General features: G+C 33.0%; 1 protein-coding gene across 1 annotated transcript in view; it reads right to left on the bottom strand.

Moving 5' to 3' along the window:
- Positions 1 to 5088: 5088 nt before the first annotated feature.
- Positions 5089 to 26963, bottom strand: part of EMC2 (ER membrane protein complex subunit 2) — a 51960-nt gene continuing 30085 nt past the window's right edge. The window contains exons 6-12 of the mRNA XM_061439136.1: positions 26779 to 26864; positions 26569 to 26628; positions 20618 to 20699; positions 19726 to 19836; positions 17586 to 17690; positions 8164 to 8251; positions 5089 to 5260 (exon numbers count right to left, since the gene is read on the bottom strand). Coding sequence (XP_061295120.1) covers positions 8165 to 8251; positions 17586 to 17690; positions 19726 to 19836; positions 20618 to 20699; positions 26569 to 26628; positions 26779 to 26864 — 531 coding nt within the window. The 3' untranslated portion in view covers positions 5089 to 5260; position 8164. The remainder of the gene's footprint in view (positions 5261 to 8163; positions 8252 to 17585; positions 17691 to 19725; positions 19837 to 20617; positions 20700 to 26568; positions 26629 to 26778; positions 26865 to 26963) is intronic.

Below are 26963 nucleotides of genomic sequence, written 5' to 3' on the forward strand. Positions count from 1 at the left end.
TTCTATTTGGAAATGTTCATTACTATTTGGACATCTGCAAGTATGTATTTTCTTATTAAAGACTTATTCATCAAATTAGTCCAAGTTTGTTTTGGTGGCAGCATTTTGTTGAGGTAGAAGAATTTTTCCAGGGCTTAGACTTGAAAATGGTTTGTACATTCTTATTATGTTTGTATTTTTATATTAAATAGTAGAGATGCAAATTACCTTATTGGAATTCCATCATTTGTGGCTTAAATGGTTTGTTACAGTATGCTTCTAATTTAACTTGGGGCATCAAGATCTTTCTAATTAACTGTATTTTTACATTAAGAAACAATGAGTATAGAAGACTTGATTTATTCTTGCTTTCTACTGTGTCTACTGCAATGCAAAGCCCATACCTTCTACATCTCATTGTGATTATTACAATTGTGTGCAAAAGGAAATACAAATATATAAATGGAGAGAGATGTATACATGAACATCTGTGTCTATGTGTAGATTTCATGCTAAAAACTGTAATGCCAATAGTGGGCCAAAACAGATAGAGTCTCAGATCTCATATAATTAAAGAACTACTGGGGGAGAAAATCACCTGAAAATATAATTAAAGTGACAAATGCTCCAAATATAAGGTATGTGATAATATAAAAGTATGACAAACCATTTTCTAGAAAGGCTAAACACTTGACATTTTAAAGTTGTTCAGCATAATCATCAGCACATAGAGTTATCAGTCCTATTTTAGCCAGTCTAATAGGTATTCTTTACAGCTGCAATTTGGACTTCCTTATTAATAGCTAATTACATTGAACATGAACATCTTTTCACCTACCACCATTACAGTAGCCTCTTCGTTGAGGTGTCTGTTCTTCTACCCATTTTCTAATTGGGATTCTTTTCTTACTATGAACTTCTGCTTTATTGACTATGCCAAAGCCTTTGATTGTGTGGACCACATCAAATTTTCCACCAATCTGGAAAATTCTTATAGACGGTAACACCAGACCATTTGACCTGTCTCTTGAGAAATCTGTATGCAGGTCAGGAAGCAACAGTTAGAACTGGACATGGAACAACAGACTGGTTCCAAATAGGAAAAGGAGTACATCAAGGCTGTATGCTGTCACCCTGCTTATTTAACTTATATGCAGAGTACCTCATGAGAAACGCTGGGCTGGAAGAAGCACAAGCAGGAATCAAGATTGCCGGGAGAAATATCAATAACCTCAGATATGCAGATGACACTACCCTTATGGCAGAAAGCGAAGAAGAACTAAAGATCCTCTTGATGAAAGTGAAAGAGGAGAGTGAAAAACTCAACACTGGCTCAAAACTCAACATTCAGAAAACTGAGATCATGGCATCTGGTCCCATCATTTCATGGGAAATAGATGGGGAAACAGTGCAAACAGTGACAGACTCTATTTTCTTGGGCTCCAAAAATCACCGAAGATGGTGACTGCAGCCATGAAATTAAAAGACACTTGCTCCTTGGAAGAAAAGTAATAACCACCCTACACAGCATATTAAAAAGCAGAGACATTACTTTGCCGACAACCGTCCATCTAGTCAATGCTATGGGTTTTCCAGTAGTCATGTATGGATGTGAGACTTGGACATAAAGAAAGCTGAGTGCTGAAGAATTGATGCTTTTGAACTGTGGTGCTGGAGAAGACTCTTGAGAGTCCCTTGGACTGCAAGGAGATCCAATCAGTCCATCCTAAAGGAGATCAGTCCTGAATATTCATTGGAAGGACTGATGTTGAAGCTGAAACTCCAGTACTCTGGCCACCTGATGTGAAGAACTGACTCATCTGAAAAGCCCCTGATGCTAGGAAAGATTGAAGGCAGGAGAAGGGGACAACAGAGGATAAGATGGTTGAATGACATCACCAACTCAATGGAGGAGTTTGAGTAAACTCTGTGAGTTGGCTATGGACAGGGAGGCCTGGCATGCTGCAGTCCATGGAGTTGCAAGGAGTCGGACATAACTGAGCAACTGAACTGAACTGATTGAATTTTGAAAGTTCTTTAGATATTCTGGACACAAGTCATTTACTGAATATATCTACAAACATTTTCTGTCTGTGGCTTGTCTTTCCACTTAACAGGGTTCTTCTCAGAACAAAACATTTTTACTTTTTACAAGATCAATTTATTCATATTTTTCAAAAAGGATTATATCTAGCCACTTGAAGAATTCTGGCCTAACCTTGGGAGATCTAAGTTGAGGGATTTTTTTTTTTTGCTATAAACTTCCAATTGTTCCAACACTATTTAAATTTTCCCAGCATAATTCCTCCTTAATTTGCCATACTGGTGTGAGTTTATTCTGGACTCCACATTTTCTTTCACTGCTGTGTGTGTCTATCCCTCTGGCTTTGCACACAATCAGTGTCAATACTATACTCTCCTGATGGTGTGGTAGCTATATAATAAACCTTGATATTTTGCAGTCTGATTCCTTCATCTTAAAAATTGTGTAGGCTGTTCTTGTTTCTCTGCCTTTTCAAATAAATTTTAGAAAGTCTATCTATCTACAAAGAATTCTGGGATTTTGATCAGATCAGTCGCTCAGTTGTGTCCAACTCTTTGCGACCCCATGAATCGCAGCACGCTAGGCCTCCCTGTCCATCACCAACTCCCAGAGTTCACTCAGACTCATGTCCATCGAGTCAGTGATGCCATCCAGCCATCTCATCCTCTGTCGTCCCCTTCTTCTCTTGCCCCCAATCCCTCCCAGCATCAGAGTCTTTTCCCACAGATCATTTGAGGGACAGCTGACATCTTCACTATGTTGGAATATGGTACATCTCTCCATTTATTTAGCTCTTCTTTCATTAGCATTTATAGTTTTCAACAAACATATCTCATTTTCTTAAATTTATACTTAATATTGTATGTTTTTAGCAACTGTAAATGATGTCATTTATAGCATATAAAAATAAAAGTTTCATTGGCCTTGTATTATTTGGTGATCTTACTAAACTCATTTATTAGTTCCAGGATGTTCTTGGAGAGTTCCAGGGATTTTACATGTAGACCACTAGGTTATCTGTAAATCTGAGTTTTACTTCTTCCTTTCCAGGCTGTATACTTTTTATGCCCTTCTCTTACTGCACCAGCTAAGTCATCAAGTACTGTATCAAACAGACATGGTAAGTGCATATCCTTCTTATTTCCAAATTAATGTTTAGATTTCATTACATACCATGCTACATGCAAATTTTATACCTTTTTCATCATAAATGGGTATTTAATTCTGTCAAATGGTTTTTTTGTATCAATATAATCACATGGCTTTTATTTTCTTCTTAGTATGATAAATTACGTTAACAAATTTTCAAATAGTAAAGCAAGAGCCTTGCATATCTGGGATAAATCCCACTTTGTTGTGTTAAAAACTCAAATGTCTTTTCATGGTGAATGGATTACCAGACTGCAATGCATCTATACAATGAAATATTACTTAAAAATAAAAACTACTGAGACATACAGCACTGATAGAGCTAAGGGAAACATACCCAGTGAAAGAAGCCAGACTCAATATGTTACAAATTATATGACTCCACTGACAAAACATTTTTACAGTGAGAAAATTATAGCAACAGAGAAAAACAATCAGTGGATAGTAGCTATTAGTGATAGATGAGGGTGTAGTATGTAACTATTAACAAGTAGCAAGGAGTTCCTTTGAGATATATATTCTATATCCTGATTGTGGTGATGGTACCATAAATCTACATATGAAACTACATAAAGAGGAAAAAAAAAAAGGTAAGCATGTAAAAATTATGAGATCTGAATAAAATCTGTACCTGAGTTAACAGCAGTGCTGCAATGTCAATTTCTGGGTTTGACAATCTACTAAGGTTACATAAGATAATAGGTAGAAGCTTACCGGTACACAGGAACTCTGTATTGTTTTTGCAACTTGTTGTGAGTTTTTTAAAGTATTTTAAAAGACATTATTTAAAAATATACAGTAAGAAAAAAAAAAGAGGGACATGACCTCTGAAAGATGAGTTCAGGGAAGGCTTTATTTCATACAGAGGGAACAAGTACCAAGTTTATGGAAGAAAGACGTGTAACAAGGCCATGGAATTTAAGTGTAACTAAATCCAGAAATAAAGGGGAAGAGGAAAGTAGTTTACAATTAAGAAAATCTGAATCTTCCTTCTTGGTTCTGATTTCACATAGAACGTCAAAGGTCACGTTTAAGGCATCAAATGGGAAATAACTGACGAGTTTTAAAGAGAGGAAGGGTAAAAAGTTATTATTAGTGATGTTTTGTCACATTTTAATTGTAGTGATGAACTGACTGGGGAAAGTGATGATGATATCTAGCTACTGTTGCAGTCCAGGAGTCAGATAATGGTAGCTTGGTCTAGGGTGCTCGTGGCAATAGAAATGGAGCAGAATGTATACACTTGAGATGAATCATAGAACATAAGAGGAATGGAACATGGCTATGATTTAAAAGACTGAAAATGTCCATTAGATTGGTGACATGGAACTAAACTATTTCAAAGGAACGATGTGGGGTGAAGGGGGGGAGTTGGGGGTGCCAGACTGGAGCAATTTAAGAATGGGAAAATAGACATGAGTTCAACAAGTGAGGAAATCTGGCAGTAAAAAAAAAAAAAAAAGAGAGAAAGGAGTAGTAGCTGCAAGTGAATTGTGGAAATGAAGGAAGATGTTTTAAAAAGTGGTAGAAAATTAAACATATTTTAGTGTTAATAGGAAAGAAACTAGCTGAAATAAAAAGAAAAAAGGTATAGTGAAGAAAAGAAAATAGTTAAAGGACAAATGTGAAGAAAAGAAATGAAGTTTTGGAGAAGTCAGGATGCTCTTGCAGCAAAAGAAAGGGTGGCAAATTCATGAAATTAAAGTATGGCTGAAGTATAAAAAATGAGGAAGACAGTGGTGGGAAACAGCTCAAAAATGAGTAGGGCTACTTTCTTCTACTCTAGGAGGAAAAGAGGTGAAGTTGCACACAAGAATATCTGATACAGTTTATGATCTCTCTTTTTCTCTGTGAAATAGTAAGAGAGCTATGATAGCTAACTAGGGATACCTTAATAAAGTACACAGAGGACTAAGTGTCTTAAAAAAACAGAAATTTATTTCATCACAGTTCTAAAGGCCAGAAATCCAAGATCAGGGTATCAGCAGAGCTGGTTTCTTCTGAGGAAACACTCTTTGGCTTGTAGATGGACATCTTCTCTTCGTCTTTCCATGGTGCCTCCTCTGTATGTTTGTGTCCTAATCTCTCCTTATAAAGATATCAATCATATTGGATTAGGGCTCAGCAATATGACTCAATTTTACTTCATGACCACTTTAAAGACTCAATTTCCAAATAAAGTCACATTCAGAGGCACCAGGGATTAGAACTTCAAATATTAAATTGGGGTAGTGTGGGGAGAGACACAATTCAGCCTATAACAAGAGGTTACTTGCCAAGAATGAGAAGGGAGATAGGAGAAACTAGAAGTTCAAAGTGAGGAGGTTTGAAATAATTCTAAAACAGTTTGAAATACTTCTCACATTGACTATAAATGAATTATCTTTATTGGGTAATTTCCTTTACATTCAATTTTATCAAAAATGAAAGTCTGGCTTAATTATTCCATTAAAAAATTATTTCACAAGTCAGAAAATCTGAATTCTAGTCCTTTCTCAGCCACCAAGCAATGCCCCTTGGATACATCTGGCTCTCATCTTTATCAAAGAACAACCTATCACAGGCTAGACATATGCCTTGGAATATACTAGAAAGAGGATTGATTTGGGAACCCCTGACATCCTAATCCTATTTCCTGTTCTTTCACAGAAGAGCTTAATTTCTCAGAACCTTACTTCTTCATCCTAAAATCAAATACAACTAAATCTCTCTAATGTCCCTTCTAAACTCTACTATAGTTCTTTGAATGTAAGTGACGTTGCTTTGAGAATCAAGAGATTCTATAATTAAATGAAAAAAAATCTTTGAAATATGTGATTAAAAAATTGTATGCTTCTGGCATATTGAAACATTAATTCTCCATTTCAATTTTTTCTATATCTTCTTCTGTTCCCAAGTCAACGTTATTCTCATGATTAAAGATGTTCTAAATATGCCTTTTTCTCACCTCTGTTGGCTTAAATACTGGGTGTTGAGTTGGAACAAGATAGTACTTCTTTTGTTATATGTAATTATCTACTTAACTTTAAATCATTGAATTCTGAAATAGCATCCCTCACATGTCTAAAATAACAGTTCTGCATTTTAAAAAGAGCTTAATGGTGGATCATTAGTCAGAAATATATATGACTGAAGTAACAAAAAATACAAACAATGGCTTAATAATCAAGTTTATTTTTCTCATGTACTTAGCGCAGAAGCTGGCAACTACTCTTGTTGGTTCAGGTGTTCATCAATGCCATCAGGGACCCAGGGTCCCCATAATCTTTCTGTGGAACCATTTTTAGCTTTAATATTTCATATTTAATTAATTCTCATACTTGCGATTTCATGCTTGTAAGATTTGAAGTCTATAAATTATTACATATTAACAATATACTTAACAAATTAAAAATTTCTGGAAAGAAGGTGTTAAAATTAGGAAAAAAGTGAAACTAAAGGCTGACAGTTATAAGGGGCACTAAATTATTTATTACACAAATACTGCTGAAGTATACAGTACTCTAGTGACTCACAGGACATTAAAAGGAAAAAGGTAGTGGAATAATATGTGGGCACTATTTTCTTTATCTGAAATGGCTGATTATGTTGAAAATGGTGAATAAATTCATGGGCAAAATCAGTTTATCCTGTGATAACAAATATTAGTTAATAGGAAGTATCGTCATAAGGGAAGAGTTATTTCACATCTGCCCATTATCTATGGCAGAACAAAATGAAAAAAAATGCAAAATGAAAGAATTAGACTAGATGTGGAGAACAATTTGCTAACAGCTCAAAAAATTAAAATGCTGATACTGACAATAGTTCTCTTCCTTCAGACTTCTACTTTATCAATTCTTCTATGATCTCTATTTGCCCTACTGAGCACAATAGCAAGCATACCAGAGTTTCTGTATTACATTGGCAAGTAATTAAAAATTAAGTGTACTTATATATGTAATATTTTGCCTATTTTAAAAACTGATTTATATTAAGTGTTTGAACTTAAAAGTCTGAATAAAGTGCTTTAACTTTCAAGTTCTATTTTATTGCAAAACACACCAAATACTACTAACAGTAGTGTAATGATTGTTCAAAAAAGAAAAAAGAAAGAAATTGTAATTATTACTAAGGAGGTAATGAGACACAAGAATTATAAAATATTTGCTTCTACAAATAGTTTAGATTTTCTTATTTTTCCCTAAAGGAAAATAATTAAGTCACTGAAACTCCTTTCATCCCTATTATCTATGCTTTCTAAATAGCCCTTTAAATACTTTAGTGTTGAAAGTTGGATAAATATAACTTTTGTTTCATAAGGGTTAAATTTGACTATCATAGCATACATGAACCTTAAACCATTTTATAGGTAAAAAATCTCAATTATGTCCCATAGCAAAACAAAATTTCATAAAATGATAATGCTGAACTTTGGAGAATGATATACTTTAACCAAGATCTATCAGAATAACATTATAGCATATAAAATAATAGCACACCGGAATGTAGAGCAAAATTCAACCTGACACTGTGAGAGAATGAAATAATTTACCAGAATTTTGCTTCTGTCAACTACATATGCTATGTATTTCCTACCACACACAAAAAAAGGAGTTAACTAGAAATTAAGCTTTAAAACAATATATTCACTATTTGAATATAACAAAAAGAATCTAGAATTTTCATATGCAAGTTTAATAAATCATCAGTTTATTTAACAAGGTTATTTATATATCAGATTGTGGTTTAAGAGCAGTTATATATGTGTGATATGAAAAAAATGATGTCTGATCTGTACGAATCTTATTAAATCCCTTTTCCATGGGCTGTCCCCTTCTACCTGCTTAGTACTAAATGCCATTTCTAGGTTTATATAAACGTGATCTTTACAACTGCCTTCTTAACAGAAAGTCAATATACAAATAGCACTGGGCATCTAGCAAATAAGTCACAAACTAGTGAGCTCAATTTTGCAGTTGTGAAATGTAATGTGAAAGACTTTTTGAAACCTTAAGACTGGGTGATCTGCAGTGTTTCCAACATGTCTTCAACTGCCTTGAGAGAGTATTTGGTTTCCTTCTTACTTCGACCTGCAAACTAATTTTAAAAAAATGCAATTAGGCTTAATTACAGTGGCAGGTACAAAATCACAATCTTACTTTCAAATTGTTAATGAGAGTTAACATTATTTTTATCACTAGCACAAAATCAAGTATGCTCTTTTTCTTCAGTAAAAAATAAACCTGGGGTTTTAAGAACATTTTCATTAAGGAGTTATCTTCAACTGAACTACAAAAATTTCCCTGTAAAATTGACCAGTTTAAATGTTTAAGTAGTATGATAATCTATAAAAACATATATTTGATTTTCAAACTATCCTACCTTTTCAGACCAAAAAACCTTTATGAAAGAAAAAGCATAATTTAGAAACAAAATTGTATTTGTGCAGGAGTGTGGACCATTTCTACTTGTGTGACCTCTAATCAAATTTTTAATTTCAAATAAAGATAAAATATAAATGTAAAGTACTGTTATTTAACATTTTAAAGTTGTAAGATTTCTCTAAAATTTTTTACAGTCGGTTTCAATTTTTAAAAAATTTTCCAGTTTTATTAGTTGACTAGATAACGTCACATTTCTATAGTGAAAAGCTATCAAATAAAACTCTATGCTATATGTTGAAGTAATATAAACATGTTTTAAAGAATGCATTTCTAGTTTATTAAGTCATAATTTATTTCATAATACCAAACTGGGAATGGATTTTACAATGAGAACAAAACATAGGGTATTAAATACTATCTTTGAATATTCAAAAAAATTCATGACTTACTAAAATTCAATAAATACGTAATCAGTGGGGAAAATACAGTTGAATACCCCATGCTGATTTCAAAATGTGTTTTCTAACTACACTGACAATTCCCATCATTTATCATTTGACTTAACACTATACATTTACTAGATAAGCATGTTTCCTTGGAAAGGTAGGGGAAAATTTATTATATCTATATTACCTATTTTTCCTCTGGTTAAAGTACTGATCAACATTTTCTACTAGCAACGTATAATATTTTCAAGTTAACATCCAAGCACTCATATACTTTCAAGTGACTGATCTTTCCTTCAGATATCAATGCTGTCTTAAGTACTTAGTGCTTGATTTATGATGTGTTCCTTCTCTTTTGTAATTAACTTAATTTGGCAAACTTCATGTGACCTGTTGAGAAAGATTAAGTGATCAAGCACAGGTAACATCATAGAGGAAATAGGCTTCAGGAATTGCTAACCTGCCTCTGACCTCCTCGACTGCAGTTTAACATGATCATTCTCCTAGCTCCTAAACCACTAGTGTCTGTAGTTGAATACTGATTTGACAGAGTAACTATTAATAAAAGAGATTTCTAGAGGAAATGCCAGGGAAAGAAAAAAACTTCTCATAAGAGTCAAGATCACTTTGCCTTTTATAAGACATTACTAATTTAAGGAATTCAAATGCTGAATATACAGGTCATAATTAGAAACTATGGCAATACCACATTTAAAACTTTGCCCTTTCATAATTTCCCCTGGTGAGTAAAGGATGTGGAGTGTGCTTATTATTTCTATTACCCAGTTGATAGAGTCACTTTCACAAGGACTTACCACGAACAGAAAGCCTTTTCTTTTACCACTGCCTACCCAAAGTAAACAAGAATGGTCCTAATCAGATATATAAAGGTCTAATTCTAAGAAAAAGCATTCTGGGGGAGGTACAAAATAGGACACTAATTTTTTAAATGGAAAATAAAAATGAAAAAATTATGTAGTGCTGAAGTCATACCAAGTACTTTAACATATAGCATTTTTTTTGGTTTGTACTTAAATGTAATAAAAATAATAATAAACACAAATTTGTGATTTTTAAAATTAGCTTATTTTAGAAAACCACCTACAAAGATTGTCTATCAATGCTACTGACTACTGCAATTCAGAATAAGCCAAACTGACTTATCTGTGTCAGAACAAATAAAAAGAAAGTTGGAAATATAAATCTATCACTTCAAATTTTACCTGACATGCAATTATTTTGTCTATTCTAGAATTATATGGCAATTTAACTGATTAAGCTGGAATCCTATTTTTCCCTCAAATCATGATTTAATTTTCTATTTCCCAAAAGGATAGTAACAGGATCACCTCAGTAATCATAAACTACATACGCACAGACAAATTTAACAGAGTACCAAAGAAGCATTTATCTGGAAAATTATTTTGAGTAGGTTAACATTAAAGTTTTTCATGAGCATTAATCAAACTTGCCTGCCTCTACTGAACATGCTAAACCAATTACCTAATTAAAGAACAAGTAGCAGCCATATTCTGTTTCATTAAGTAAAAACAAAGACAGAAAGGAGTTCTTAAGATCTCATTTTCTCTAATTTTTAAATGCCTAGAAAAACATTACAATAAGGAATACTTATTATATACTTTATACTTGTTTATATGCCTAGACACATCATAAAGTTCTCAATTAGATCCCAGAGATTTATATTACTAAAACATCAATCTCTGAAAGTCATATTGTAGTTTTCCACATTAATCACAAATTTTGCATTTTTTTCATAGATTTTTAAGTAAACTCTTTTTTTCATTGTTTCCTGATGGGTCTTAAAGAAAACTCACCAGAAAGGTCACTCAAATAATAAAAACTTACCAAATTCAAAGGTAAATGATTTCTCCATTGTGATAACTAGGATAAGCTGGGCTAACATTCACAAATTCACATAATTTGTGGAAAATAATATGGGTGAACAAAGTAGTAAGATAAATAAAATGGAGTAGTAGATAGATGAATCTCCAAAACATGGTGAGTGAAAAAAGCCAGGCATGAAATACATAACTAATGATCTCATTTATATATAAAGTTCTGTCAAATCAGTGCTATTCTGCAGTGTGGAATGGGGCTGACTGCAAGGTGGCAGAGGGGTACTTTCTTGGGTGATGGAAACTGTACACCTTGAATGGGGCAGTGGTGAGAGAGAAGTATAATTTGTCAAAACTCAACTGTACACTTAAAATGTCTTATTGTCTATAAATTATACCTCAATAAAGTAGCTAAAAAGAAAAAGGCAAAATAAAACAGAAAGATGGAACTATGAGTCATACAAAAGTGTAATAAATTTCCAAATGACCACATATTTTTCTTCTCATTGAGAGGTGAAATATTATATCCCCTGAATCTCGGTTGACCATGTGACTTCTTTTGCTCAAAGGAATATTAGCAATATGTGACACAGGCAGATTTCAAAATGCCCTTGTGCACTGGAGTTCACCTGTTCACTGCTCCAGGAACCCTGAAACTTATTCATGTGAGTAAGTCCAAGTTAGCTTGCAAAGTGAGAAATATTTAATACAAGGCCCAGCATTCCCAGCTGACAGAGACCAGCCACCAGATATTTAACTGAGGCCATCAACCAACCACTGGCATGGGGCAGGAAAAAAATAAAGCCCACTGGAGACTAGCAGAATTACTCAACTGAGCCCAAGCCTACATGACACCTACAGATATAAGCAAATAAGTCATTATTTTAAAACAATATGATAGCAAAGGGCAATGGATACAAATAGTTATGAAATCTGATTCACAGAAAGAAAACCAAAACCTACTGTAGAAAAAGCACAGAGATGAAAGCTTAAAAAGCACTGAAATATTTTACTCAAAACTCACTACTAGTATCTAGAGGCAAAATAAATTTTATACAGTAGGTGGTTCCTGCTGCTGCTGCTTAAGTTGCTTCAGTCGTGTCCGACTCTGTGCGACACCACAGACAGCAGCCCACCAGGCTCTGCCGTCCCTGGGATTCTCCAGGCAAGAACACTGGAGTGGGTTGCCATTTCCTTCTCCATTGCGTGAAAGTGAAAAGTGAAAGTGAAGTCGCTCAGTCGCGACCGACTCGTGGCGACCCCATGGACTGTAGCCCACCAGGCTCCTCCATCCATGGGATTTTCTAGACAAGAGTACTGGAGTGGCTTGCCATTGTTGAGGGGTATTTTAGGCTGCTACACAGAAATCTGAGATTATCAACCGAGAGATGTTATCTTCCTGGAGTGGTATCCGAGATGACAGAAACTGATAAACAGTCTTTATACTATCCTTTCCTTAGACAAGAAAAGGCAATTTGGAAAGGAAAGATGTGTAAAACACCACTGGGTATCATGGAGTTTAGTGCAAAAGTCAAAGACACAGAGAAAGACGGGGGAAAAATAAAACCCAAACAAAATCAAACTGTAAATTCGGTTACTATGGAGAGCTCTGGGCTTGAAACAGAAAACCAAGTGAAGGCAGGATGTCATCTTGCTCACATGAGAAAATAAACGAAAAGGGAATGGAAACAATAACTGCAGCTTCAGAAACATTTACACCTGATACTTCTCTATAAAGGCAGTAGTACATCGTGGCCATTATGAACATCAAATTTGGAGTCAGATTGTCTCAGTTTGCCTTAATTTCCTCATTTGTAAAATAGGAAAAGTACCTATCTTACAATAAACTTTCTGTTTACTGTTATGGTTGTTACTGTTAATGTAACTGAGATAAAGTGAACTTAGAGCATGCAATTAGTAAGCACAATACAGTGTGTGTAACTGTGATATGGTGAAACATATGTTTCAAATCCTTTAATACTTAGAAAACTTTTATTATGCCCATCTTGCAGATGAAAAGCTAGGCCCTGAGATGGCATGTAATTTGTCCAAGGCCACATAACTAATAAATGTCAGAGAAAAACTCTGAAGCCAGAAGATACAGATTAGCATCTGTGTTCTCTCTCAACTATTATAAGGTACTAGCTTCAACAGAACGGGACTCAATGACAGAAAACAGAGATAAAAATACTGGAAAGCTGCATAGGAGGAAACTGACCCCTATTTTTACATCATACGTAAAAATCAATTCCAAAATGACTGTAGATCTTAATGTGAAAAGTAGGAGAAAAAAAACTCCAAAAACACACAGGATTATCTTTATGATCATTAGCAAATAATTTCTTAAACAGAATACAAAAAGCACAAACCATAAAGGAAATGATTATGTAGAAGATAATCTTCAGAACTTTTTTCATCAAAATCATTTGAGACTGACTGCAACAAAAGAGTTAAAAAGATATGCTACATTTTCCAGTGGTCATGTATGGACTGTGAAGAAAGCAGAGCACCCAAGAATTGATGCTTTTGAACTGTGGTGTTGGAGAAGACTCTTGAGAGTCTCTTGGACTGCAAGGAGATCCAACCAGTCCTAAAGGAGATCAGTCCTGGGTGTTCTTTGGAAGGAATGATGTTAAAGCTGAAACTCCAGTACTTTGGCCACCTCATGCGAAGAGCTGATTCATTGGAAAAGACTCTGATGCTGGGAGGGATTGGGGGCAGGAGGAGAAGGGGACGACAGAGGATGAGATGGCTGGATGGCATCACCGATTCAACGCACATGAGTTTGGGTGAACTCCGGGAGTTGGTGATGGACAGGGAGGTCTGGCAAACTGCGATTCATGGGGTTGCAAAGAGTCGGACACAACTGCGTGACTGAACTGAACTGTTTGACACATATAAGGAACAAAAGGCCCATAAATCAAAACGCTAAAAAAAAACAAGATAAAAAATCATAACCCAATGGAAAACATAGACTTCATAAAAGAAGATATCCAAACAACCATAAAAATATGAAAAAGTATTCAACCTCACTGGTCATCAGGGAGATATGAAATAAGATCAAGATACCACTACACATACATCATAATGACTAATTATAAAACCTAACAGAAGGAAGTGTTGGTGAGAATGTGCAACTATGAGAACTCTTAAACACTGCTGATGGGACTATAAACAAGTAACCTGGAAAACAAGCTTTATCTACTTCATTTAGATATATGTACATCCTATGACTCAGTATTTCACTCAAAGGTATACACCCATCAGAAATACTTGTACATATACTCCAAGAGATTTGCACAGCAGTATCAGTGCAGTGTCATTCATAATAGCCCCAAACAAGAAATAATCCAAATGTCTATCAACAGCTGACTAAATACAGTATGGTCATACAATAAACTACAATGAAAATGAATGAACTACACACTTAAAATAAATCTCATAAATAGTGAAATAGGCCAGACAAAATACGTACACAGTGTCTGATTCCACAAAGTTCAAAAAAAGCCAAGACTATGGGATTAAAAATTCATACTTTTGAGAGGGACAGAAGTAGAATTTGAAAAAAGCTATCATAAAGGTTTGGGGTGATATAATGTTTCTATTTATTGTCTGGATACATTGACTTGTGTAATTCATCGGAACGTACCTTTGTGACTTGGGTTTTTTTTCCTACGTATGTTATAATTTAATAAAAATTTATTTTAGAAATATAGTCATACCATGTAAAAAAAAAAAGCACTGAGCAGCTAGTTGTTTCCCAAAAATATCTTAAAAACAATGATGTAGTTCGCATACTATTATTTTCATTTTATCCAAGTCTTATTTTTAAATCACAAACTACCCCTCCCTCCCTGCCTCATACTCCCCTGCCTAAGCCTACTCTGTGTGGAACCCCATTACAGATCTGAGCTATCTCAACCTCCATTTGAAGAAGCACAGCCTAGCTAATACTTATAAATATTCTGACTTGCAATATGCCAACAGTTTTATTATATATAATAAAACTATACAAAGGTGACTAAATAGTGTTATTGCAGGGCAATACATTGTTTTAAATTTAAATTTGTTTTCCCTGTGGTTATGTATGGATGTGAGAGTTAGACTGTGAAGAAGGCTGAGCACCGAAGAATCGATGCTTTTGAACTGTGGTGTTGGAAAAGACTCTTGAGAGTCCCTTGGACTGCAAGGAGATCCAACCAGTCCATTCTGAAGGAGATCAGCCCTGGGATTTCTTTGGAAGGAATGATGCTGAAGCTGAAACTCCAGTACTTTGGCCACCTCATGCGAAGAGTTGACTCATTGGAAAAGACTCTGATGCTGGGAGGGATTGGGGGCAGGAGGAGAAGGGGACGGCAGAGGATGAGATGGCTGGATGGCATCACTGACTCAATGGACGTGAGTCTGAGTGAACTCCGGGAGTTGGTGATGGACAGGGAGGCCTGGCGTGCTGCGATTCACGGGGTCGCGAAGAGTCGGACACGACTGAGCGACTGAACTGAAATTGTTTTAGTCTCCCCAATCAAGAGTACAAAAACAAAGAACACCAAAACTAAACCAAAATAACAAGAAACAATTCCAAAAAAGACATCTTTAAAAAAAAAAACATATATATATACATATATATATGTGTGTATATATATACAGAGCAATTCTTCAAAACCCTAAAAGGTTGTTATTAATATATTAATATTACTGATAGTAGTGGGACCTACAAAAGCTCAACAGCTATGTGGGAGGCACAAGAGGATGCAAAAGAGGACACCTTAGTATTCTATAAGCCACAGAAATGAAAAGAATATGAACTGCTGCTGCTGCTAAGTCACTTCAGTTATGTCCAATTCTGTGCAACCCCATAGACAGTAGCCCCCCAGGCTCCCCCATCCCTGGGATTCTCCAGGCAAGAACACTGGAGTGGGCTGCCATTTCCTTCTCCAATGCGTGAAAGTGAAGTTGCTCAGTCGTGTCCGACTCTTAGTGACCCCATGGACTGCAGTCCACCAGGCTCCTTGGTTCATGGGATTTTCCAGGCAAGAGTACTGGAGTGGGTTGCCATTGCCTTCTCCAGAATATGAACTGATGAATCAGCAAATGGTTTGTAAAATCAGGACAGTCTCAAAGCCTCCAAATCAAAGTATAAAAAAACTGCATGCAAATATGACACTAAACAAATCTATCAATAATGGCCTAAGACCTCAAAGTCCCTGAAATATCCAGCAAACACCCTCTTCCGGAAGGTAAAAAACTTCATACTGAAGGAAAACTTCTGAAACTGAAACCAAATTGAACAGGTCAGAAACACTGAAGTTAAGAGGGAGAGATGATCCAGATAAGGGGAGAAGGGGAAGCTGGGAGGTAGTAACACTCAGGGGGAGCAAATCCCAGGAGAAACAACAACAAAATGTAACGTTTAAAACTGAGAACAACACCTCAAAATTCAAGACCTGAAGACCAACAGGGGTAGAGAAAGGCTGAAGCCAGAAATATCATTATGAACCAGACCTAGTTCTAAGAAAGACTGGATGTATACAAAGGTCATATGTGAGTTCTCTGTTTCAAAGAGACAGTATATAAAGACCAAGCTGGGAAAATTATCCTGTCCTATCTCCAACTCCCCTTACACCATAAAAACAATCTCTTAATAGCCCAGAAAAACTATCTTATTTAAATGTAGAAAACAAAAAGAATATGAACTCTATAAAAAATTACTATGAAGAAAAAGAAGAGAATAAAACACGGGAAATGACAGAAATATTAAAAAAAAAAAAAAAAGAGGAATAATATAGGAAGTGGGAAAGGAGATCCAGTAAACTTATAATTGGAAACCTGAAAAAGAAAACTTAAGCAATCAAGCAAAATAATTCAAAATAATTATTCTAGAAAAGCAACTTTTCTCAAATTAAGAGGAATGAATCCAAATATTAAAAAGGTTTACAGTATATTTGGGGAAACTGACTCAAGAATAACCAACCAAACGTTATTACAGTAAAATTACTGGATTTTAAAGATAAAAAATTCCCTTCAAAAATCAGACGATAGGTTCAAGTCATCAGGATGGCATCAAACTTGCTTTGACAGCAATATTTTACCCTAAATAAATAAATAAAAACAGAACAACATGTTTAATACTTAGGTAAATGTATTTAATAGCCAAAGGATGTAAAGAAGTCAAACTGGCCTTCAAATATAGACTATAGATGGATAAAATATGAATATGCAAGATATAAGTACAAGTGTTTTTCCATGAATCCTTCCTGAAGAATCTCCTAGGGATGAGCTTCAGAAAACTAAGAAACGTGTGGAGACATTTCAGGTAAGATCTGACTGGAAGCAGAGTACATAAATTTTGTTATGTAGTCTTGTTAGTTTACTTTTAGGCTTTCCTTCCTCCGTTTTTATTATTTGAGTTATCTCTGATTATAAATTCACATACCCAATCTGCCTCTGAAATGCATCATGCAATTTATTTATCCTTTCTGGATTTTTTGAATTACTTTTTATCTGCCAAATGCAGAATTGCTGAGATGATAAGGCTCTTTATGGGATCATAACAGTAACAAACTCCTTTTGAGGAAAAAAATATGTGATCCTACCAGTTAATTTACATAGTTAAAACACATTTGCTAAAGACCCAAAAGTATAAAAGTTCAATGATAGATACCTGGCTTTATAGCTTATGGAAAAATAAACAACTAAGAAATACATTAACTGACCTATGGGATAATATAAAATTATTAGTACTAACCTGATAAGCTTTGTTTATTTGACTGGCTGCCCAACTAGCATATTTCATGTTGTCTTTTTTTGTTTTTGCACTTGCTTTTGGATTAGAAGCAATATGACTTGCAGACTAAAAGCAAACAAAAAAACATTAAAAACAATTTTATTCCTTTTATGTAGCCAAGACAATCAAAAGGTTGCAATGGGCTAATAATTAAGAGTTTTTTAAATTGTGTAGTTTTTAATGCAAAGTTGAATAAATTAGTGTTTACAAATGAAAACATATTTTCAAACAGAATAATCCAATGAACTGATAGCTTAAATAACATCTAAAATTATTTTATTAGTTATCTACCACCACTCTGGAAGGTAAAATTTCATTATCACTTAAATACTACAGGATTTTACTGTTATAATTTCTTATTACTGAATTACTTCAGTTTTTCTATTCCAGAATTATAGAATTACTATTAACATAAGGAACCTCAAAAACAATTTAATCCAACTTCCTACATTAACATGTGAAAAACAATGAAGTCCAAAAGGAGTAAACTGACTTAAAGTAAGTTAATAAAAGTCTTAGAAACAAAGAGATCATCACTTCCAACCTATTTCTGTTTTCACTATACCAACAGTTTCCAAACTGTGTTCCATAACCAATTAAACTCACCCTTTCCTTTTTAAAAACTGTATTTAAACAAAGGACTGGTACTTTGGGATCCATGAAAGAATCTGTAAAACCTTATAATCATATTCTAATTTTTAACTGTATGTATTTCTGGTAAGAGAAAGATTTAACTTTTATCTTATGCTTAAATATATCTTATGTCTTAAGAGGATCTGTTCATTGTGGTTTCTTTTAGACCTAGCCTATGCTATAAGCTTTTTCCTCCTGTCTTCTTCTCTGTCACTAAGGAATTTATATGCCAAAATCTGATTTTTAAACTTTTATGTCTTTAATGTTACCTTTTTGGTATGAATGTAAGCAAATGCAGTAGTTAAGAAAATGTCTCTGGAGTCAACTGCCTGAACTGGAATCCCAGCTCAATCTTTTAGTAGCTTGTGTTCAACCTTGGGCAAATTAATCAGAATGCTCTGTGTCTTAATTTCACTTTCCATGAAATGGTAATATTAATAATAATGTACCTTCTCAAATAGTTGATGTGAGAATTTAATAATTTACAATAAAAAACAGAGCTCATAACAGAGCCTGACACATAAAGTACTATGTACTTTTACTATTTAATAATTCATTACCTATTTTTTTAAATTAGCATTTAATGTATTTGGTAAAAATAGACATTGCTACCATATTGTATCTGCAAGCTACTATAACTGGCACTGGTAGCATCCAGAAGTAGTTTTTTTGAAAGTCCTTTTAACTGTTTTATAATTCTATTTTGCCATTTCTTTGCTGAAAATTATTTCATTTATGTTTCTTCCTGCCTCCATTTCTACAATCAATTCTTTTTCACTAGGCTTCAACAAAACATTCATCCAAAAGTCCATGAAAAGACTAAAATAAATTAAAATTTCAAAGAACTGGCCTATTAATGAAGTTTATTTTTATAGTCTTTCTGACTGTAGAAAGGAGCTCATTTTATTTAATTTTGAAGTTCAGTAAATTCTTCCTCTATTTCCCATAGCTATTGTTAATTGACTTTTTCTAAGCTCATCATTTGGCATACATAAACATAAGAAATGTTTAATTACATGCCTGCCATAAATAATTTCCAAACTGTTTGTCTATACCATAAAAAAAGTTTTAATTTGGCACTAGAAATTTTACTTCTAATATATCTTTTATTTAAAAATATATCAAACAATTATAATTTAAGAAAATTAATACAATGTTGGGCATAAACCCAAGAATAACAAAACAAGAAATACATAACACAGCTTTGTATCCACTACTATTTAATTTTACAAAGGCAGATTTAAATTCTGATAAAAGACAATTTACAATGAAATGTCAAATAGCTAGGCTCTATTAACATTCAAAAATATAACTGCCTTATAACCTGTTGCTCATAATTAACAAGAGGAAAAACATCATATGCTTATCAATTAAATACAAAAAAAAAAGGAGAAGTGATAAACTTGGACAGGTAATGGACTTTAAATGACATTTCATAAAATAACATTAAACATGTACCTCAACTCACCATGTAAAGTCCAAACAAAGCTCTCATATTTCTGTTGTTCAGTTTCAATGCCTGTGCAAAATACTTTCTTGAAAGTTCAAGATTTTCAAGTCCACCTTGGGTATATTTAACCTGTTAAAAATTACAGAGTGCTGAAATCTGTTTATTTTACTACTTTGAAATGTAGCATGCTTCATCATACCATAGACATTAGTAACTGAAACAGATATTTCTGTAAACAAATGCAAGCTGTTAAAAGAATTCATCTTAAAGTTGTAGAGCTAATCTAAATTTTAAGTAAAACCTACCTCCCAAAACCATTCTACGAACATCAAGATCACTGAGTAGTTTTTAAAATTAAAAACTGTTGCCAATATAAAAAAGCCAGCCTTGCAAATGCTTTACAACTTTATATTTTCTATTACTATACTAGCATTATAAACCTAGAATTCATACTAACTTGTCCTTTCCTAGTTCCACTGACATTCCTTAACAATGAAGTCCTTTTAACCTTATAGGAGTCAACTGTATTGCTATTCTTAACAGTTAAGTTCCCAAAATAATGACTGTAATATAAATTTCCTAAAATATGGATGTAAAAGTCATAATCATTGTAAATGCCTTAAAAGCCATTAAATGGTGATAACTGTGACATAATTCGTAATTTGAAAAGAATATACTACACAATTAAAAAAGAATTTCACTATTTTAAATAAGGGCATTTAATTGAAAAATCAGTATTTCCATTACAATATTAACAATTTAAAACTTTTACTTTCACAAATCAATTTTCATAATATGTCTTAAATATTTATATACTTGCTTGACATTAAGGACATATTCTTAGTTCCATAATAATATACAACACCAACAAAAATAAAATCACATACAACTAGGTTTTGGAAACACTTACTTCGGCATACTGCTGACAGTATAAGTGGTTGTAAGGATTAGTCATCATAAGCTCCTCTAAACAAAAGGCTGCTTTAGCATAGCTGAAAAACACCAATTTTAAAAGTCATAAATAGTATGTCAGTTTCACCTTAAAATGATTTTAAAACAATTTTAGTGATATTATCCAAATTAAGTTTTATTAATAAAGTACTTATCTTGAACTTGTAAATACAAATAATATCACTTTTTAAATTTTTTAATATCACTTTTTTTTTTAATGAAATGGATAAACAGAAGCTTAAATCCTGAAGCAGTCTATGATCAAAAGACATTACATTTTAAAAACTGGGTCACTACAATGACATTCAAACATTATTAACAACATAGTCTTCAAGATCCTGGATCAGTTTATACATAAAATAAGTTTCAGACATCCACTGATAATTTAATATTCAAATAGCTAAAGTATGGTGAGGAAATAAACATTTTATTAGATATTCTCTATTCATTAAAAATCTTTCACAGACATTACCAACCTATTCAAGTCAGTGGTTTTGATATGCACTCTACTACTACTTAATCATGTGGCAGAGAAACAAAATCTTTACTAAAACACCTAAAGAAAAAATTGCCACAAAGAGCTCTGGAAAAATAGCTTTATCCCGGTGCTGCTGCTGCTGCTAAGTCGCTTCAGTTGTGTCTGACTCTGTGCGACCCCATAGATGGCAGCCCTCCAGGCTCCCCTGTCCCTGGGATTCTGCAGGCAAGAACACTGGAGTGGGTTGCTTTATCCTACATGACTATAATTTACCCTTTAATGTATTTTATATGTTTAGGTCATGTAAATATCCTTATTATTTAAAGGAAATTCTAAAGAACACAGGTATTATAAGATTTAGTCCCAGTGAGGAAGTGATGACATTGTAACAGATAAAAGGATACTAAAATTAATTTTGACATTTGTCAATATAAAAAGGTACCTATTTTACACTAATGTCTGATATACTCACTTTTCAAAATATGTAGGCTGTTTTTTCACATGTGCAAAACTAATAATAGCTAACTGTTTTTATGTGTTTATTATGTATCATGTACTTCTCTGGCTGTTACAAATATTAACTCATTTAATTCCACCAATACCTTAGGAAATAAGCAGAAAACCTATACTCTCAACTATTAAGCATACTGCCTATATGCACTACACACTACAATGAAAAATTGTGGTGGTAATGGTAGTTAAGAATATGTCAATGGTAACATAAAAAGGGATATAGCAATCAAACCCAAAGGGATAAAGGAACCAAAAACACCCTCCCCAAATGATCTCCCCAAATAATAGCATTTTAGATTTATTAAAGATCTTATTCAAAGATAATTCTCATGAAAGATCACATTGCTATTTAACCCTTTTCATTTTTATGCCCCAAATCTAGTATTAGTTCTTAATGTATGATAGCTATACAATCACTGAACAAACAACTGAATAAACGTCTAGAACAAAAGTATTGTGACTATCAATCTGATATTTATTCATCACTGTATAGAAGAGGAAGTCTACCTTAAACACTCAAGTTCATCAAAAAGATAATTCCCTTCTAAATGTGTTCCTTTAACTAGGGTACACCAAAAATTCATATTAACGCTAAGAACAAATGTTCTCAGAGACTTAAATGGTTGAGCAAAATTGTGACTCTTGATTCTTACATAGCATTAAGTAACATAAAATGGGTATACAGGAGTTTTTAATTAAAAAGTAATGCCAATATATTTTTGTTAAAAATTATTTAGTATTAACATCACATACAAGGAGGGGATACCTTCCCCCAGTTTTACAAAATGTAAAATCAAATAAATTTTGCAGATAAAGTATAGAATGAAATAAACTTAGAGCTGGAAGGAACAAGAAATGGCCTAATCCAGTTTTTCTCAGGCAGCAGTGCCCAAGAGTACTGAGCCATAAGAAAGTGATTTAAGTGATGACTATTTTCAAAATTCTCCCAAGGATGGTATGTATCATCCAGATGGTATTGACCATCCCAAATACTTACATTAATTTATTATATACAACAATTCAATGAAATTAAGATTTAGAGAAGTAAAATAATGAGAATCCATTTAAAATAGAATAACCACTGTTATTACTACATTAGAGTCAGTAACTAAAGTGTTTGTGAAGTTCTTCTGTTCCACACAAAAGCATATGTATAGGCTACAGTATTTGCTCCTAGACTGCTTTATCAGTATTATGATTTTTTCCTTACAAGATCTTGATAATTCCCTTTGTTATAGAATCTTACAGTAAAGCTGGAGCTACAATAATGACATTCATAATTAACTTTTAAAAACTGCTCCTTGCTGATAGCCAGTTTTAACAACAAATCACATTAAAAAAAAATTCAGTATCTTTGTTCAAAATACACAATTATGTTTATAATGTACTGTTGGGATTAAGGCAAAAATTATAACTAATTTTTTATATTTAGAAAAGTGTCTCAATATGATCAACCAGTGTGATATATACCAGTGGAATAACTGTATCTAGAATTTATAAATCAGAAGCAAATTTAAATAAAAGCAACTTAAAGATATTAAAAATGTACGTGGCAGAAATTTATATCCCCTTTTCTCTATAAAAACACTGAACAGACTGAGATTAACATCCTACTGTGGAAATCTTTTTTGAGTAAAAAAGTCTGGATCTAGATTAGCAATCTGCCTGTGATTTACTATAACTATTAATATGCAGAAAAGAATGTCAAAATGTTAAATGTATCAAGCAATTCCTAACTTGCTACATTTTTGCCACTGTGTGCACAAAACTGTGGTAAACTGATATCTGACAATAACTTACCACTTCTACCAAAAACATCCTACCTACCACAATGACTTGCTGAAACAAATTAAATGAATTAAGTGAACATTCTAATTTTCAAATAGCTTCAAAACATATTAACATATTTATTTTCACTCACCCTAAATCTAAAATTTTCCTTCTAAATGTTCAACTGGAAAAAATAAACAATCATTTTGTAAGTAACTAGCTTCAAGATCAAAAGGAGCTTTGTAACACAAGACAAAAGGATATGCAGAACATAATTATCATTTCCCATAAAAAGAAATTACTTTTCAGATGTTGTTCTGTCTTTGTATCTCTTGACTTCTGGTGATTCTTCCAAGATTCTATCCAACAATATCTCAATAAACTCTTTAGAGACCCAAAACAAAGCAAAACTGAATGTGGCTATTATAAGATGAAGCAAATAATAAATTTAGTGATAGGTTAAAAATACAGTATAACCTATTTAAGAACTATCAAAATATTTCAAATACATCCAAAAAAGTAAAACTGATAAAGAAGTAGAAAAAAAAAGAGAATATATTTATATGGTTCTTAGAGAATAGAAAACCTGAAAGCAATATAAATTGATATATCTAGCCATCTAAAAATATAAAGTTTCTATAAGTTAAAAAAATTAGTATTAGCTCATATCATTTATATAAAGAGCTCCTAAAAAAAGTGTAACCAATTTTCAGCTATTAAAATCTGCAAAGATTAAAAAGAACAACAGTACCCACTGTTGTTATGGGGACACTCTAATAACTCTGCTGTGAGAGTAAATTAATACTACCTTTCTAGTGAACACCTAGGAACAATTTATCAAAATCACTAAAAAACGCATATATCATTTAATCAAGTAATTCTACTTTGAGGAATTTAGCCCAAGGAAACAACTAAAAATAAAGACAACCATTACATGTATGTATAACTGAATCACTATGCTATATAGCTGAAACTAACACTGTAAATCAACTATACTTCAATTAAAAACAAAACAATGCTGAGTTTCCAATTTATGAATTTGGTATTATTTATGTGCTCTTTAATTTTTTTAATTAATGTTTTGTAGTTTTCAGCACACAATTTACATTAAAAAAATATATATGTTTCAAAGTGTTTTATGCTATTATGAATGCTTTCTTTTAATTTAAAACTACAACTGTTTGTTGCCAGTATTTACAAATATGATTTTTATATAAGTGATATCTTATCTGCAGGTTTACTATACTCATTAGTTCTAGTGACTTTTTTGTAGACTCTGTAGAATTTTCTAAATTGGCAATCATGTAATCTATAAATAACATTTCACTTCTTAAAAACAAATAGAATAAAATGAAGATAGTACAGCATTACTATATTTTACTAGGAAATTAGGAATACCAGGGTTAATTAATAAGATGGAATAATATTAAAATCACATTGTAGAATATTTTCTCTGATAAGGAATTTTTGATAATATATAACTAAGTGAAAATTGTAAGCTACAAAAGATAATTGTTTCTATTTCAAGGGATATTGAAGGGAAAATATCAAATATAAACTGTAGTTAATTTAGGATGATGCAATTACACATGATTTTTGTCTTTGTCTTTATTCTTTATTGGGTTTTCCAAATTTTCTGTATTAGGTACTTCTTTAAAGAAAAAATTTCCTTGATGCTTTGAAATTTCTGTAAATGGTTTTAATCACAAAATCTTCAAAAGGCACAAAAATATAAATAACTACCATCTGCTTTAGGAACAGATTAAAACCACTGTTAATTTTTTTTTTTACTGCACTCCAAAAATTCAGTTCATGTTATTTAAATGGTTATATATCACCACTGACTCAATGGACATGAATTTGAGCAAACTCTGGGAAATAGTGGAGGACAGAGGAGCCTGGCATGATGCAGTCCATGGGGTCTCAAAAGAGTCAGACGTGACTTACCAACTGAACTTATCAACAATATAAATGTTGACTTTAAAACAATGAAAAGTAGAAACATGACCATTTAACCAAATACACTACCACTCTTATATATATAAAAGAAATCTAAGTACATTTACATGAATGATCATATAAACATCCCCATATGTATACTTAACATGATTCAGGAAATAACTTCCTATTAAAAAACAAAGAACATCTGATAGCTAGCATGTATAACAGAACTGAAAAATGGTTCCCAGAATACAGTACACATTCATTAAATGACAGCTATTACTTTTATTTTGGCTCCCACTTTTATTAGAATTACACATATAACTACCTTAACTCTTCCTTTTACATACACATATAGCCCTGAACAAAGGCAACAGACAAGTGTCTTCCTTTGATTTTATTTCCTGTGTCAGCTATTTTGTACTATGAGAATGAGGTTAAGTATTCTAAGTATTCATGCACAATAAGAATATGCGCATGAGAATCTGATTCTATTCTCTCAAAAGGGATGAAAGAAACAATCTGATATACTTCAGACTCAGAACTAAGGGGGGAAAAAAAAAAACCTGCCTCCAGATAGAGGTTAGCATTAATGCTGTGATATTAGAAAACTTGCACTAAGACTAGGCTAATCCTCTCACACTGGGATTTCCTCCTGTCACTGCAGCAATAAAAAAAAAGCTAACAAAAACATTAAATATCCAATAAGCAAGTTCCTACAACATTCAACATTCTTGATTATTCTTGGTTTTTTACCCAGGCAACAGAACGCTTCTACTCTGGAAGAGTTGATTCTCTTCATGCTAAGGCTAATAAATGCATACAATTGACAGAATTTTTAAACAGCAGGGAGTATAATACTCTTTGTATATAAGAACAATTTAAATTCTAAAAATTCACAATTTTCATTCACTATAAATAACCTTAGCTCAGCAAATACATGCCTTTCTAATTTCAAAGAATGCCATCTGGATTTAAAAGAAAACTTACTTCCCAAATAAAAATAATTTAGCAAAACACAACTGACCTACTTAAAACAATTCACATATTATAACCAACAAACTGTCAATTTGTTTTTTTATTTATTTTGTTAATTTGACACAATTCACATCTTCTCACCGATCCTTCAGAAACTACTATAACTCCTGAACTTACACAGTGATGAAAATTGCATTTCCTAGCAAAATTTTATGTGTTTAATGACTTACTCATGTTCATTGATATAAAGTTCTGCAAGTTCATGCCAGGCTTCTTGGTCTCCAACAAATCTGGTGAGAGTAAAGGGAAAAAAAAATAAATGTGTAGATATTCGGTAAATGAACAGCATGGAAGCAAAAAGGAAATCAAATGCAAATTCCATTTTAATTAAAAAAGATTTATCAGAATAACAAAACACAATCCTCTTGTAAGACACTCACTGTTCCAGATACTCATTCAGTTCCCGAATGGCCTCCACATTTTTCCCCTGGGCTTTTCGAATGGCAATCTTACGCTTTCTTGCAGCCTGTGGGTTGACATTAATAAAGGATTAGGCCTTCATGATTCCCTGGGTTTTTGTAAAGAAGGTAATTTGACTGTGCAAATTATTATCTCAATGCCAATG

Source organism: Bos javanicus, chromosome 14, assembly GCF_032452875.1.
Source record: "Bos javanicus breed banteng chromosome 14, ARS-OSU_banteng_1.0, whole genome shotgun sequence".
NCBI classification, from domain to species: Eukaryota; Metazoa; Chordata; class Mammalia; order Artiodactyla; family Bovidae; genus Bos; species Bos javanicus.